Consider the following 16,281-nt stretch of genomic DNA (forward strand, 5'->3'; position numbering starts at 1 on the left):
CGACATTTTGCGAGCTAGCGAAAAAAAACGGTAGGCGGATATGGGCGTGGCCTATACCCAGAGATTCAGGATGATTCACTGAACGCGTGGATATAAGGATTTAGAATGTGCGACAAAGTATGTGGGAGTTATTAGCCAAAACGCACTTTCCTTGATAACAGCGCCACCTAGTGGTGAAAATTCACAACGACGACAGATTATAAAATTTTTCGCCAGGTGTGACATATATTCCAAGTTTGGCGAGTTTTGGGGTATGTTCAGGCAGTGAAAAATGCGATCATTTCGGCTGAAGGAAAAAAACTAAAAATAATAATAATAATCACTACAAAAACAATAGGGTCCTTGCAGGTTCCCTGCTCGGGCCCTAATTAAAACTGCGAGCAGTGATGTACGGGCCCTCGCAGTCCACGCGTGTCGGGGCATGCTGCCGTCGGGGCTTGTTCATGCAACAACTTCCGTTGAGTAATGAAAAGTGAAGGCAGTCAAGGGAAAAACGGTTTTGTCTTGATAACAGCGCCACCTAGTGGTAATTTTTGGTGTGTGAGTTACAGGGGCCAGTGTGTACCACCCCAATGAATTTCATATCCATAAGTATTATGGTGTGGGCACAGTGCCAAAAAGAAAATGAAACTGCCGCCAGAGCGCCACCTAGTGTCGGAGCGGTAAGACCTTCGTCAGCCATCCTCAGGAGGGCATTTGCAATAAGTGTACCAAGTTTGATGTCAATCAGACAAACGGATGTGGAGATATAAATTACTTCAATTTAAAGAGCGCCACCTAGTGGTGGTCGTCCAAAATTTGGCACAGAGCCTTAGGGGCTCATGGGGAAGTATTATCCTGAGTTTCATGTCATTCGGACACACCAATGTGGAGATATGCAACACTTCCTGTTTTGACCGAAATCTGCAGGCAATTGTTATTTAATAACTTGAGTATTCTTTGGAATATCAAAATTCTTTTAATAACTTTTTGTCAGGAGGGTCCACAGATGCTGTGTGCAAAGTTTCGTGCAAATCGGTCGAACTGCCTGGGAGGAGTTCGAAAAAGTAGGTTTGCGACATTTTGCGAGCTAGCGAAAAAAAACGGTAGGCGGATATGGGCGTGGCCTATACCCAGAGATTCAGGAGGATTCACTGAACGCGTGGATATAAGGATTTAGAATGTGCGACAAAGTATGTGGGAGTTATTAGCCAAAACGCACTTTCCTTGATAACAGCGCCACCTAGTGGTGAAAATTCACAACGACGACAGATTATAAAATTTTTCGCCAGGTGTGACATATATTCCAAGTTTGGCGAGTTTTGGGGTATGTTCAGGCAGTGAAAAATGCGATCATTTGGGAAGAAAAAAAACTAAAATAAGAATAATTAAAACTGCGAGCAGTGATGTACGGGCCCTCGCAGTCCACGCGTGTCGGGGCATGCTGCCGTCGGGGCTTGTTCATGCAACAACTTCCGTTGAGTAATGAAAAGTGAAGGCAGTCAAGGGAAAAATGGTTTTGTCTTGATAACAGCGCCACCTAGTGGTAATTTTTGGTGTGTGAGTTACAGGGGCCAGTGTGTACCACCCCAATGAAATTCATATCCATAAGTATTATGGTGTGGGCACAGTGCCAAAAACAAAATGAAACTGCCGCCAGAGCGCCACCTAGTGTCGGAGCGGTATGACCTTCATCAGCTATCCTCAGGAGGGCATTGGCAATGAGTGTAGCAAGTTTCATGTTAATCCGACAAACGGATGTGGAGATATAAATTACTTCAATTTAAAGAGTGCCACCTAGTGGTCATTGGCCAAAACTTTGCACAGAGCCTTAGGGGCTCATGTCGAAGTAGTATCCTGAGTTTCATGTCATTCGGACACAGCATTGTGGAGATATGCAACAGTTCATGTTTGGAGCGAAATGTGCAGGAAGTTGTCATTTAATAAGTTGAGCATTCTTTGGAATATCAAAATTCTTTTAATAACTTTTTGTCAGGAGGGTCCACAGATGCTGTGTGCAAAGTTTCGTGTAAATTGGTGAAATTCCCTGGGAGGAGTTCGAAAAAGTAGGTTTGCGACGTTTCGCGAGCTAGCGAAAAAAAACGGTAGGCGGATATGGGCGTGGCCTATACCCAGAGATTCAGGAGGATTCACTGAACGCGTGGATATAAGGTTTTTGAATGTGCGACAAAGTATGTGGGAGTTATTAGGCAAAACGCACTTTCCTTGATAATAGCGCCACCTAGTGGCGAAAATTCACAACGACAACAGATTATAAAATTTTTCGCCAGGTGTGACGTATATTCCAAGTTTGGTGAGTTTTGGGGTATGTTCAGGCAGTGAAAAATGCGATCATTTCGGAAGAAAAAAAACTAAAATAATAATTAAAACTGCGAGCAGTGATGTACGGGCCCTCGCAGTCCACGCGTGTCGGGGCATGCTGCCGTCGGGGCTTGTTCATGCAACAACTTCCGTTGAGTAATGAAAAGTGAAGGCAGTCAAGGGAAAAACGGTTTTGTCTTGATAACAGCGCCACCTAGTGGTAATTTTTGGTGTGTGAGTTACAGGGGCCAGTGTGTACCACCCCAATGAATTTCATATCCATAAGTATTATGGTGTGGGCACAGTGCCAAAAACAAAATGAAACTGCCGCCAGAGCGCCACCTAGTGTCGGAGCGGTAAGACCTTCGTCAGCCATCCTCAGGAGGGCATTTGCAATAAGTGTACCAAGTTTCATGTCAATCAGACAAACGGATGTGGAGATATAAATTACTTCAATTTAAAGAGCGCCACCTAGTGGTGGTCGGCCAAAATTTGGCACAGAGCCTTAGGGGCTCATGGGGAAGTATTATCCTGAGTTTCATGTCATTCGGACACACCAATGTGGAGATATGCAAAACTTCCTGTGTTGAGCGAAATCTGCAGGAATTTGTAATTTAATAACTTGAGTATTTTTTGGTATATCAAAATTCTTTTAATAACTTTTTGTCAGGAGGGTCCACAGATGCTGTGTGCAAAGTTTGGTGCAAATCGGTGAAATTACCTGGGAGGAGTTCGAAAAAGTAGGTTTGCGACATTTTGCGAGCTAGCGAAAAAAAACGGTAGGCGGATATGGGCGTGGCCTATACCCAGAGATTCAGGAGGATTCACTGAACGCGTGGATATAAGGTTTTTGAATGTGCGACAAAGTATGTGGGAGTTATAAGGCAAAACGCACTTTCCTTGATTACAGCGCCACCTAGTGGCGAAAATTCACAACGACGACAGATTATAAAATTTTTCGCCAGGTGTGACGTATATTCCAAGTTTGGCGAGTTTTGGGGTATGTTCAGGCAGTGAAAAATGCGATCATTTGGGGATAAGAAAAATAATAATAATTAAAACTGCGAGCAGTGATGTACGGGCCCTCGCAGTCCACGCGTGTCGGGGCATGCTGCCGTCGGGGCTTGTTCATGCAACAACTTCCGTTGAGTAATGAAAAGTGAAGGCAGTCAAGGGAAAAACGGTTTTGTCTTGATAACAGCGCCACCTAGTGGTAATTTTTGGTGTGTGAGTTACAGGGGCCAGTGTGTACCACCCCAATGAATTTCATATCCATAAGTGTTATGGTGTGGGCACAGTGCCAAAAACAAAATGAAACTGCCGCCAGAGCGCCACCTAGTGTCGGAGCGGTAAGACCTTCGTCAGCCATCCTCAGGAGGGCATTTGCAATAAGTGTACCAAGTTTCATGTCAATCAGACAAACGGATGTGGAGATATAAATTACTTCAATTTAAAGAGCGCCACCTAGTGGTGGTCGGCCAAAATTTGGCACAGAGCCTTAGGGGCTCATGGGGAAGTAGGATCCTGAGTTTGAAGTCATTCGGACACACCAGTGTGGAGATATGCAAAACTTCCTGTTTTGAGCGAAATCTGCAGGAATTTGTAATGTAATAACTTGAGTATTTGTTGGTATATCAAAATTCTTTTAATAACTTTTTGTCAGGAGGGTCCACAGATGCTGTGTGCAAAGTTTTGTGCAAATTGGTGAAATTGCCTGGGAGGAGTTCGAAAAAGTAGGTTTGCGACATTTAGCGAGCTAGCAAAAAAAAACGGTAGGCGGATATGGGCGTGGCCTATACCCAGAGATTCAGGAGGATTCACTGAACGCGTGGATATAAGGTTTTTGAATGTGCGACAAAGTATGTGGGAGTTATTAGGCAAAACGCACTTTCGTTGATAATAGCGCCACCTAGTGGTGAAAATTCACAACGACAACAGATTATAAAATTTTTCGCCAGGTCTGATCTATATTCCAAGTTTGGCGAGTTTTGGGGTATGTTCAGGCAGAGAAAAATGCGATCATTTTGGCAGAAGAAAAATAACAAATAACAAAAAATAATCATTACAATTACAATAGGGTCCTCGCAGGTTCCCTGCTCAGGCCCTAATAATAATAATAATTAAAACTGCGAGCAGTGATGTACGGGCCCTCGCAGTCCACGTACGTTGGGCTGTGGCGCCGTCGGAGGCCTGTGCGCCCAGTTGTGTGCTTGCCCGTTGCCTGTGGAAATGTCCTACCTAAATGGGATTCGTGTCACACAAAACACAACAGTGACATCTTCATTGACTTCCTGTGTCCAGTGGGTGGCGCTATAGATATGACATAGTATTGATGCAGAGACGTGTTCAGGGCGAGCCCCTCTACATGTGTGAGCAATTTGATGCCGATGGGAAATTGTATGTTGAAGTTATCAGGACTTCCTGATTGATGGCAAAAGATTGAATTTGAAGGAAAATGGCGGACTTCCTGTTGGACTGAGGGTATGTGTCCAAGAGGGTTTTTTGTGCGTCTGGTCATGATACATAATCCTACCGAATTTGGTTCATGTACGTGCATGTAGGAGGCAGGGCTTCAATTTTGAAATATTCCAGGGGGCGCTATGGAGCCATTTAGCGCCACCTGCTCGTCATTTTTGGTGTGTGAGTTGCAGGGGCCAGTGTCTAACACCCCTATGAGTTTCATATCCATAAGTGTTATGGTGTGGGCACAGTGGCAAATAAAAAATGAAACTGCCACCAGAGCGCCACCTAGTGTTGGATCGGTAAGACCTTCGTCAGCTATCCTCAGGAGGGCATTGGCAATGAGTGTACCAAGTTTCATGTTAATCCGACAAACCAATGTGGAGATATAAATTACTCCAATTTAAAGAGCGCCACCTAGTGGTCATCGGGCAAAATTTTGAACAGAGCCTTAGGGCCTCATAGGGAAGTAGGATCCTGAGTTTGAAGTCATTCGGACACACCAATGTGGAGATATGCAAAACTTCCTGTTATGAGCGAAATCTGCAGGAATTTGTAATTTAATAAGTTGAGTATTTTTTGGTATATCAAAATTCTTTTAATAACTTTTTGTCAGGAGGGTCCACAGATGCTGTGTGCAAAGTTTCGTGCAAATCGGTGAAATTGCCTGGGAGGAGTTCGAAAAAGTAGGTTTGCGACATTTTGCGAGCTAGCGAAAAAAAACGGTAGGCGGATATGGGCGTGGCCTATACCCAGAGATTCAGGAGGATTCACTGAACGCGTGGATATAAGGATTTAGAATGTGCGACAAAGTATGTGGGAGTTATTAGGCAAAACGCACTTTCCTTGATAACAGCGCCACCTAGTGGTGAAAATTCACAACGACGACAGATTATAAAATTTTTCGCCAGGTGTGACGTATATTCCAAGTTTGGCGAGTTTTGGGGTATGTTAAGGCAGTGAAAAATGCGATCATTTGGGATAAATAAAAATAATAATAAACATTACAATTACAATAGGGACCTCGCAGGTTTCCTGCTCGGGCCCTAATTAAAACTGCGAGCAGTGATGTACGGGCCCTCGCAGTCCACGTACGTTGGGCTGTGGCGCCGTCGGAGGCCTGTGCGCCCAGTTGTGTGCTTGCCCGTTGCCTGTGGAAATGTCCTACCTAAATGGGATTCGTGTCACACAAAACACAACAGTGACATCTTCAGTGACTTCCTGTGTCCAGTGGGTGGCGCTATAGATATGACATAGTATTGATGCAGAGACGTGTTCAGGGCGAGCCCCTCTACATGTGTGAGCAATTTGATGCGGATGGGAAATTGTATGTTGAAGTTATCAGGACTTCCTGATTGATGGCAAAAGATTGAATTTGAAGGAAAATGGCGGACTTCCTGTTGGACTGAGGGTATGTGTCCAAGAGGGTTTTTTGTGCGTCTGGTGATATATACATAATCCTACCGACTTTGGTTCATGTACGTGCATGTAGGAGGCAGGGCTTCAATTTTGAAATATTCCAGGGGGCGCTATGGAGCCATTTAGCGCCACCTGCTCGTCATTTTTGGTGTGTGAGTTACAGGGGCCAGTCTCTAACACCCCTATGAGTTTCATATCCATAAGTGTTATGGTGTGGGCACAGTGGCAAATAAAAAATGAAACTGCCACCAGAGCACCACCTAGAGTCGGATCTGGAACACATTTGTCAGCTATCCTCAGGAGGGCATTGGGAATAAGTATACCATGTTTTGTGATAATCTGACCAACCGATGTTGAGATATAAAATAGTTCAATTTAAACAGCGCCACCTGGTGGTCATCATCCCAAATTTTGAAGAGAGCCTTAGGGCCTCATAGGGAAGTAGGATCCTGAGTTTGAAGTCATTCGGACACACCAATGTGGAGATATGCAAAACTTCCTCTTTTGAGCGAAATCTGCAGGAATTTGTAATTTAATAACTTGAGTATTTTTTGGTATATCAAAATTCTTTTAATAACTTTTTGTCAGGAGGGTCCACAGATGCTGTGTGCAAAGTTTTGTGCAAATTGGTGAAATTGCCTGGGAGGAGTTCGAAAAAGTAGGTTTGCGACATTTTGCGAGCTAGCGAAAAAAAACGGTAGGCGGATATGGGCGTGGCCTATACCCAGAGATTCAGGAGGATTCACTGAACGCGTGGATATAAGGTTTTTGAATGTGCGACAAAGTATGTGGGAGTTATTAGGCAAAACGCACTTTCCTTGATAAGAGCGCCAACTAGTGGCGAAAATGAACACTGACAACAGATTATAAAATTTTTCGCCAGGTGTGACATATATTCCAAGTTTGGCGAGTTTTGGGGTATGTTCAGGCAGTGAAAAATGCGATCATTTGGGCAAAATAAAAATAAAAATAATAATAATAATCATTACAATTACAATAGGGTCCTTGCAGGTTCCCTGCTCGGGCCCTAATAATCATTACAATTACAATAGGGTCCTTGCAGGTTCCCTGCTCGGGCCCTAATTAAAACTGCAAGCAGTGATGAACGGGCCCTCGCAGTCCACGCGTGTCGGGGTGTGCTGCGGTCGGGGCCTGCCAGTTACCTGTCCGTGTGTTAATGGGACTGCATTTGGTCAAGATATGGAAGACTGTCTGTTTGAACAGAATTTGCAGGAAATTGTAATTCTATATTTTGGGTGTTTATTGGAGTATCAGAATTGTTTTAATAAGTTTTTGTCGTGAGCATGTACAGATGCTGTGTGCAAAGTTAGGTGCAAATCGGTGAAATTGCCTGGGAGGAGTTCGAAAAAGTAGGTTTTTCAGTTTGCGCGATTTCGCGAATGGAAATTTGGGGTGAACGTGGGCGTGGCCTACATCGATCAATTCATCTAGATTCAGGGAACACGTAGATATAAGGCTTTAGACTGTGCGACATATTGTGTGTGAGTTATTCATCAAAAATGCTTTTGTCTTGATAACAGCGCCACCTGCTGGTCATTTTTGGTGTGTGAGTTACAGGGGCCAGTCTATACCACCCCAATGAGTTTCATATCCATAAGTGTTATGGTGTTGGCACAGTGCCAAATCTAAGATGAAACTGCCACCAGAGCGCCACCTAGTGTCGGATCGGTAACACATTCGTCAGCTATCCTCTGGAGGGCACTGGCAATGAGTGTACCAAGTTTCATGTTAATCCGACAAACGGATGTGGAGATATAAATTACTTCAATTTAAAGAGCGCCACCTAGTGGTGATGTCCCGAAATTTTGCACAGAGCCTTAGGGGCTCATGGGGAAGTAATATCCTGAGTTTGATGTCATTCGGACACACCAATGTGGAGATATGCAACACTTCCTGTTTGGAACGAAATCTGCAGGAAGTTGTAATTGAATAACTTGAGTATTCTTTGGAATATCAAAATTCTTTTAATAACTTTTTGTCAGAAGGGTCCACAGATGCTGTGTGCAAAGTTTGGTGCAAATCGGTCAAAGTGCCTGGGAGGAGTTCGAAAAAGTAGGTTTGCGACGTTTTGCGAGCTAGCGAAAAAAAATGGTAGGCGGATATGGGCGTGGCCTATATCAGCAGATTCAGCACAATTCACTGAACGCGTGGATGTAAGGTTTTTGAATGTGCGACAAAGTATGTGGGAGTTATTAGGCAAAACGCACTTTCCTTGATAATAGCGCCACCTAGTGGTGAAAATTCACAATGACAACAGATTATAAAATTTTTCGCGAGGCCTGATGTATTTACCAAATAAAATCGCGATTTCATCCATGTTCAGGCAGTGAAAAATGCGATCATTTGGGACAAAGGAAAATAATAATAATAATAATAATAATCATTACAATTACAATAGGGACCTCGCAGGTTTCCTGCTCGGGCCCTAACTACACACACACACACACACACACACACACACTATACCTGCTGCTGCAGATCAGCAATGATTGCTGGATCTTCCATGTTTGCGGTGGACTTGATCTTCATCCTCACCACTGTTTTCCATGATTTGTTAACTGGACAGGGTCACAAACAGAAAAATAATCTATTTTTGCTTAATTTGCTTTTTTAAACACGGGTAAGCAGATCATATACCTCATTAGACTACATCAAGAAGTTGTTGAACTTGTTTTAAAAAGTCTTCACTAGTAATATTCTGAATTAGAAACATTGTTTTTTTTCCGGAGCTGATAACTGAAGTTGCAAAGGAGTGATACATCTTGCTTCTTTCTGATCTCTGATCAGTTGCACATGTGCAGTACTGATCAGGCAGCTGACTCGGCTCAGACCACACAGAAACCACTGACAACGGTAGCTTTTGTTATATCTTTAACTTTAGTCTCTCTTTCAAACTCAGCACTGACTAACAATGTTCAAGTGCTGCTTGACAGAGACGGATGGAAAGATATTAACAAGCCAAAGACCTTTACTTCAACACGTGCTAGCATCGTGCCAGAAAAGGAGTGTAAAATCAGTGTGTTCACCCAGGAGTTTTGTTCAAATCACAGCCGAACCGAGCTGGAGGAGTTAAAAACCTGCGACTACTGCAAGGTTAAATGACTCGGGAGTTAATCCCGTTAATATACATTCATATTGCACACCAAAGCCAGATGTTAAACGGGTATAAGTGTTTTTCAGCCAGCGTTAAAGGGGTAGTAGATTGACCACAACTAGTGCCTAGCATCAAAAATGTTTCCAGAATATAAAGCAGTCAGCATGTAATCTACCTGATTCTACCTCAGCATTCAACTGGATCAAAACATCCTCCACGATGTGTGCAGTAAAACACTTCTGCATATGTCACGCCTGGCAACTAACCTGAGCTTTAATACAAGGTAAATGTGATTCATACCTCCATAGCAGAAAAAAGGGTATGTTGCGTTGCACTGCTCATCAGTCCAGGTTACATTTTGCAGCTCTACAGCTGCACACTTTTCTTCTCCGGTCAGGTCGCTTATTTCATTATGTGTCCAGTTCATGAATGTGAGATCATTTCCGGTTTCTGACCAATACCACTTTAGAACTCCACTGAGGCCAATCCACACTTCTTCAGCATTCACCTGCCACTGTGGGATGACATAATTTTTTTTCCAATAAGGGAAAGTGGCCAGGTTTGCATGTAGACCTTCACAGTAGGTAATGGCGTCCGTCCAGTTCATTTTTGGTGAACCAAACTGGTAAGTTCCATCTCAAAAGAAGTGAAAGAAATAGTTATACATGGGTTTTCAATGTAGCATGAATAAATAAAACCAAACAGCTGTTGCCAGTTTTAACATTCATTCTTTGAGAAAGTTGATGACAGTCTACTCGAGTAAAATTGTTAGTGAATCACATCAATATCAGTCAGTTTACCATTATCCTAAATAAATCTTTTCTTGACTAATTTAATTTTAACAATCTAATTGTTTACAGACAGAACCTCTAAAATCTGGATCAAGCAGCATGTAAAAAATAAGCCGTGGCAAATTTAATTGGCCAATAAACTACTTTGGCTAATAGCTAATAGCTCAATAGCTAATTTTCCAGTTCAAGATAACTGTGGGGTCGTTTGAATTATCTTGAGGCTTAAAGTTATGCATTATTAAGGGTATGGATTCACCAAAAAAATGAAAGTCAGCCCCTGAGATCCCAAATTGATTTGTAAAGATGTTTTTTACATGCTCGACACAGAGTGCTTACACTTTTGGCTTAGCAGCTACAGTAAAGATTTCAGCTTTTGAAAAGGGTGTAAATAACATCTTTTCAAATCAAGTTGGGGACTTGGATTATGCCAACAAGCGGTCGGAGCCATTTCACGTTTCTTTTTTTAGTTGTTTTTTTTTTATCAGATTGGACTTGGTTCGGATCAGGGCCACATAAATCTTGGAAAAGTTTTTGAATTTATCATCTTCATCTTCAAAGTATGTACAGCTGTCAGATAAATCTGGTGAGTATAATTACTTACAGTAATTGTGATTTACCTACCTTGAATACACAAAGGATTTTTTAATTCAGAGCAGTTGTGAGCCCTCCAGTATTTATCTTTAGTCAGGCATACACAGATTGCCATTGCATCGACTTTCGGCTCACCGATATCCCAGTCGTTATATGTGGCTGCTTGTCCACCCACCCAGGTCAAGGAAAGGGCCCTGTACAGTCCTATCCAGGCCTTGTATTTGTATCGCCCAGCAGCAGTGTTCATCATTGTGGTTAGGTTTTCCTTGCTAAGTATTTCGGCCAGGTTAGTGTGATGGTAGATGCAGTAGTCTTGCGCATCAAACCAAGTCATGTTCTTGCTGACAAAGTAGTTGACATTCGGAGAGGAAGCGGAGGGGACGCAGAAACCTGAAGAGGAAAGTGGATTTGTTGGAATCTAGGATGTTAAGTCCAGTTGAAATTAAATTATATTTTACTAAGAAATATATATGTATTTATCCTTTGTTTTGACACATGTATTTGTTACAACAAAAATAATTGCACCCCCCTAAATTGGAGTACTCCGAGAGTCTTTGGTACCACAATAAGCAGAACAGCAGTAGCACCAAATGGTTCCAAGTGAAGAAGTCAAAATGAGGAATATATTTGATATCTGATATATGTTCAGGTTAGCAGTAAATATACAGGATCCTAATGATCTGTTTCAGTGCATTTTATTTCTTTACCATGAAAACAGACTGGAACTGAATGTTGTAGTGTTTGTAGTACATTCAGATATAATAGTAAAACATTGACCGGGGACATTACTGCACAATGAGTATGTTTTCATTTTTAAGTATATTTAGCTGATAATAGTTACATACTTTTACCTGAGTAACGCTTTGATTACAGGACTTTTATTTGTAGTGGAGTATTTTCATAGTGAGGTATTTATACTTAAGTAAAGGATCTGAATACTTCTGTCACCATTGCCATAAACCCCACAGCTGGAAAATCAGACTTCATGAAGGCATGTTCCAATAATCTATCACGGACCAATCATTACATAAATCACATCTCACCTGTAAGCACGAGTATCACAAACACAGTCTTGTCCATGTTGACTTCGATTAACTGTGGATGACAAAAAAGATCCTGACATGAGAGCTGAATAATGCTCACACATTTTAAAGACATTTTCATAGGAGCCACTACTTGCTGAGACTTTTGGACTGTTTTCATACAGGTGAAGACGCATTTGGCACAAAGATACTGAATCGATTTTGTCTGTAAATTTGGTCACTTGGCAATAACGCATCACTGTCGGCCAACGTCGGCCTCCAATTGTTTCCAGACTTTAAACCAAACACAGTGAAACTGCTTTTATGCAGCACAGGACCTGAAGGTCAGAACTAAGAGATCAAAACTTACCGTGTTTTTGATTAGATACTGTGCTGTTTTTAGATCTGACTTCTCTTTGTGTTTGCCTTTTTATTACTGTCTTTGAGGCAGAGCACCATTTATAAAACATTTTGTACCCTGCGTAACTGTAAAGTCAAACAACTACATGTTAAGTTCATCCATTCCCCCCTTTCTCCGTTTTTTATCTAATCACAAGCTGACAAGCTGCATGAAAAAAAACATTTATTTTACTTTACTCTTTACTTTAAAGAGATATATTCATCTAACTCATTGCAATTATAAAAATAAAGTGGAACACAAGAGTTGAATAGCAATGAACGAGTTACAAAAATCAAAATTAAACATTTTTCACTTACAGACTTCAGATTTCTTGAGTCGTCCTCTTCAGTGTTTGACTACTACTGTTGTTGTGTTTGAGGCTGTTTTTATATTATAATGCAAATCAGTACAGTATGAGTTACAGTTGAATGATAAACTTTGAATGAGGCAGATCAGTTGAGAAAACTGTGACACACCCTTGCTTGCAAAAACAACATTTCCTTTTCTTTGAAGAAAACTTGGACTTACTAAACATCTACTTCAACATTTGAAGGTGACCGATCGTAGATGATACCAGTAGAGCAAGTTTAGCTTTGTTTGATATTTATATGTGCATATATGAGATATCTTTAGCTCTCCAAACCTTAAAGTTATCAACACCATGTGTGACTCAAAGAAGCTCAAGTTAACTCCAAATATCCTCGTGTATGAATTCTTATTCTTAGTTGGTAATTGATTTTCCTCCTAATCCACCAGCCTTTGATGATATGTTAAAAGCTACATAAAACATGGTAAAACTTTTTTTTAAGAGCCTAAATGAACCCCAAAATTGACCCAACATGTCTTTATCCCATTTAAAGAAAATAAATCAACATTTTTGCTGATTGTAAGATGAGAAAATTGATACCACCTTCAAGACTGTACACCGAATATGATACCAAAGCCAGCAGCCAGTTAACTTAGCTTAGCATAAAGACTGTAAGGCTAAACAAGATATAGCATGTCAATAAGTGAGCTTTAGGGTTCCTGTTAGAGTATTTTTAATTTTTTTAAACAGCTTTGGCAGCCAGGCTAGCTGTCTCCCCCTGCTTCGAGTCTTTATGCTAAGCTAACCTGCTGCCCGTTGTAGCTTCATATTTTACATACAATAATGAGAGTTGTGGAGCAAAAACAGCAAGTGGGAGTAAATCATAATATGTAAAACTACAAGCTGCAGCTGATCTGGCATCAGTGTTAAATCAAACTATATTAATACTTGAATGTTTTAATATAGAGTGGACTTTTTTTATTTTAAGATTAATCAGACTGGAGATTCATGTCTGCCTGTGCTTTTCTTTTTGTTTACCACATTTACATCATCATCAGACCTGAATAGAAGTTGTCATTATGTGGTCAGATTAGATTTGAATGAATCATCTAGAAAGTTTTGAAATGCAAATGATGTGATATTTGCAACTTGTCCGAGTCAGAAGCTCACGAAAAATTGACCTGAAGAAATCACACAAATTAGAAGAAATCAACGGTTCCTGGTGATGTTGACACATCCATAATGTGTTTTGAAAAAACTCCCCAAAGCACCCTTGAACTAAAAAAATATACTTCCTTCAGGGGAAAACAGTTGAAAGAGAGATTTGCTATGAAAAAAAGTCAGATCCTAGAGGAGATTTCATCTATTGTGTCCTGTTTTTAAACACACAACATTTCTCAGAGAGTCTTTTTGTGCCACATTCAAGCGTCCTAGTTCAGAGCTGAGTCAGAGCACATTGTTTAGATAATTAAATGTCTTTTCATAAAAGTCATTCATTTTAACTTCTACTACATTAATGGCACCAAACATTCAGTACTTTTCTCTTTGACTGACACATCTCCATTATCATCAGTGGATGTAAATGTGCATTTGAATGTTACATACAGAGATTTGAATACAAAGACAATCTAGTCATGTTTTGCCTGTGGAGAAGAAAAACACTGATCAAAGTGTGTGTGTGCGCTTGTGTGTGTGTGTGTTACAGATGTTATTCAACATTAAGATGATTGCAATTAACCATAAGACATCAAACTCTGTCGCCACTCTGTATTAAAAACACACACGTCTAATTCTACTAAATGCAGAATGAAAAAACGTACAGGTGCACGATTTAATTTTGAGAATAATCAACAAACTTTCTAAACAAACATCTCATACTGTTTTACTTTGTTCATATTTGGCGGACCCTGCCACCTTTCTAGCGTTAAACAGTGTTATGGTGACCTTATTTTCCTCTGAGAACAACTTGTTTATTCAGTTATGAAAAAGATAAACATTTATGAGCTTGTGTTATTACTTCATTAATATTGTAAATATTCAACTTCTGAGTTTGAATGTCTTTTCCAAAACTACGTAGTGCCCCTTTAAGATAAGGACATTTTAAAATCTCTACAGTGAGCACAGTCAATAATTGTCAGTATTAGCTGTTTTTAGTCTATATAGGATGATTTGGTGTACAGCTACGGGTGTCCTCACTTTGGCTGCGTGGACACTCCCTGTAACAGGTAAGAGGATTTAGTTGAAACTTGAACCTGATTTAAAATGAATTGCAGGTGTAATAGGTTGTTCGGCTCATGGATGGTTGGACTCCGACCTCATATAAATTTGGGAACAATTTGCATTTGAAGAGCTTCGAAGACAAAGACAGTCTGCTCTTGTTTCAACATTGAAACTTGGAAACATGGAAAACAAATCTGTGCTTACGTTGAAATACAGAAATAAAATAATTGTGATTATAGTTTTATATCAGAGAGATTTAAGGCTTCCTCTGTATAGTATAGCACAGTTTGTTTAACACCTCTGCGTGACAGAATTTAATATGTTAACATCTAAATCTTGCAACTTTCTCAAATTGAAATGTTATTCTCAATGAGGCTTTTACCTGGTTGTATAAAGGATATATACATTACTCTTATACATACCATTATATAGCATTGCCTTGTTTGATTTTATTGTTGTCGATAAATTGGGTGTTCTGGAAGGCACCTATGAATGCATTTATGATCTATTATAATTATTATTATCTTGAAAAATATGGCATGATAATTGTATACAGAAACTCTATTTAACGGTGCAGTATGTAGTTTTGAGGAAGACATTCTGGCAGTTAAATGCTTACAGGACAATAAACCAATAAACAAATGCCTCTTCAGGGTATTATCAAAATGAAATGTGCTCCTACAAGCCCCAGTCAAATAAAATGTCAACACTTAAGGTGTATGGGGCTTGGGTTTCAAGGGGTTCAAGAATAAACACAGTTTCCTCACTAGAATGACGTGGGCAGCCAAGAAAACACAATTTAAATAGACCAGAGTTTCTGGCTGGCAATTTAAGGGGATGAGGTTATCAGTGAGTCAGAGACAGATTCAGAATGAGTGTGAGAGCCACCTGGGTGCTCTTCCCCACCTCCTGCTGCTTCCACTCCTCAATCAGGAGTCAGTCTCCCCACCCTGCACACAGGTGATCTGAATCTCCTGCAATTAGTTCAGAGGGATTTTGAAAATCAGCCCAAAACAATGGGACTGCTACACAGTTTCATACTGTTTTACTTTGTTTATATTTGGCGGACCCTGCCACCTTTCTAGCTTCAAACAGTGTCCTTAGGACCTAATTTTCCTCTGAGAACAGCTTGTTTATTCAGTTATGTTTGTATCATTACCTCATTAATATTGTAAATATTACAATTTCTTCTCCATAACTACATAGTGCCCCTTTAGTTCATGTGTGAGTGTATTCATAAGGCGTTCATGCTGATTTATACGTTTTAGGACTTTTATACTCATTTCGGCTACATACCCACCTACATATCAACCTTTTTCTCTTATATATTATACAGATTCTGAGATGAGATGCTTATGTTTACTAATCCAACTAAATAAAGATATTTAGGTGGAGCTCAGTTAATTTGAAATGTATGCAACAGTCCCTCTGCACGGTCCTTGTGGATCATTGTTCTCTAAACTCATTAATGTTAAGCAAGACAAACTGGTAACAGAAGGGTATCCATGTTGAAATCAAGAGCCTGTAGGCAAATAGCTCTACCTAGTGGTGGATGACTGTCACTGCTTCTCTGAAGATTCGTCTGTGCTGATCTGTTGGCTTCATTTATTAAAAAATAATTGGATTGGATCAATAAAAACACAAACTACACAGAG

The 16,281-nt window shown here is 40.5% G+C and overlaps 1 protein-coding gene across 2 annotated transcripts in view; it reads right to left on the bottom strand.

The window, feature by feature from the left end:
• LOC311259623 (putative C-type lectin domain family 20 member A) overlaps nucleotides 1-11,759 on the bottom strand; it is a 58,085-nt gene extending 46,326 nt beyond the window's left edge. Inside the window, exons 1-4 of one of the 2 annotated variants that reach the window (XM_084356862.1) lie at nucleotides 11,721-11,759; nucleotides 10,813-11,067; nucleotides 9,596-9,931; nucleotides 8,668-8,759 (exon numbers count right to left, since the gene is read on the bottom strand). In XM_084356862.1, coding sequence (XP_084212988.1) covers nucleotides 8,668-8,759; nucleotides 9,596-9,931; nucleotides 10,813-11,067; nucleotides 11,721-11,757 — 720 coding nt within the window. In that variant the 5' untranslated portion in view covers nucleotides 11,758-11,759. Of the gene's footprint in view, nucleotides 1-8,667; nucleotides 8,760-9,595; nucleotides 9,932-10,707; nucleotides 11,068-11,720 lie in introns of both variants that reach the window. The other variant, XM_084356861.1, reaches the window with a different exon arrangement.
• Between the last annotated feature and the right edge of the window lie 4,522 nt (nucleotides 11,760-16,281).

Source organism: Pagrus pagrus (assembly GCF_965226575.1).
Source record: "Pagrus pagrus genome assembly, chromosome: 7".
Classification (NCBI taxonomy): domain Eukaryota; kingdom Metazoa; phylum Chordata; class Actinopteri; order Spariformes; family Sparidae; genus Pagrus; species Pagrus pagrus.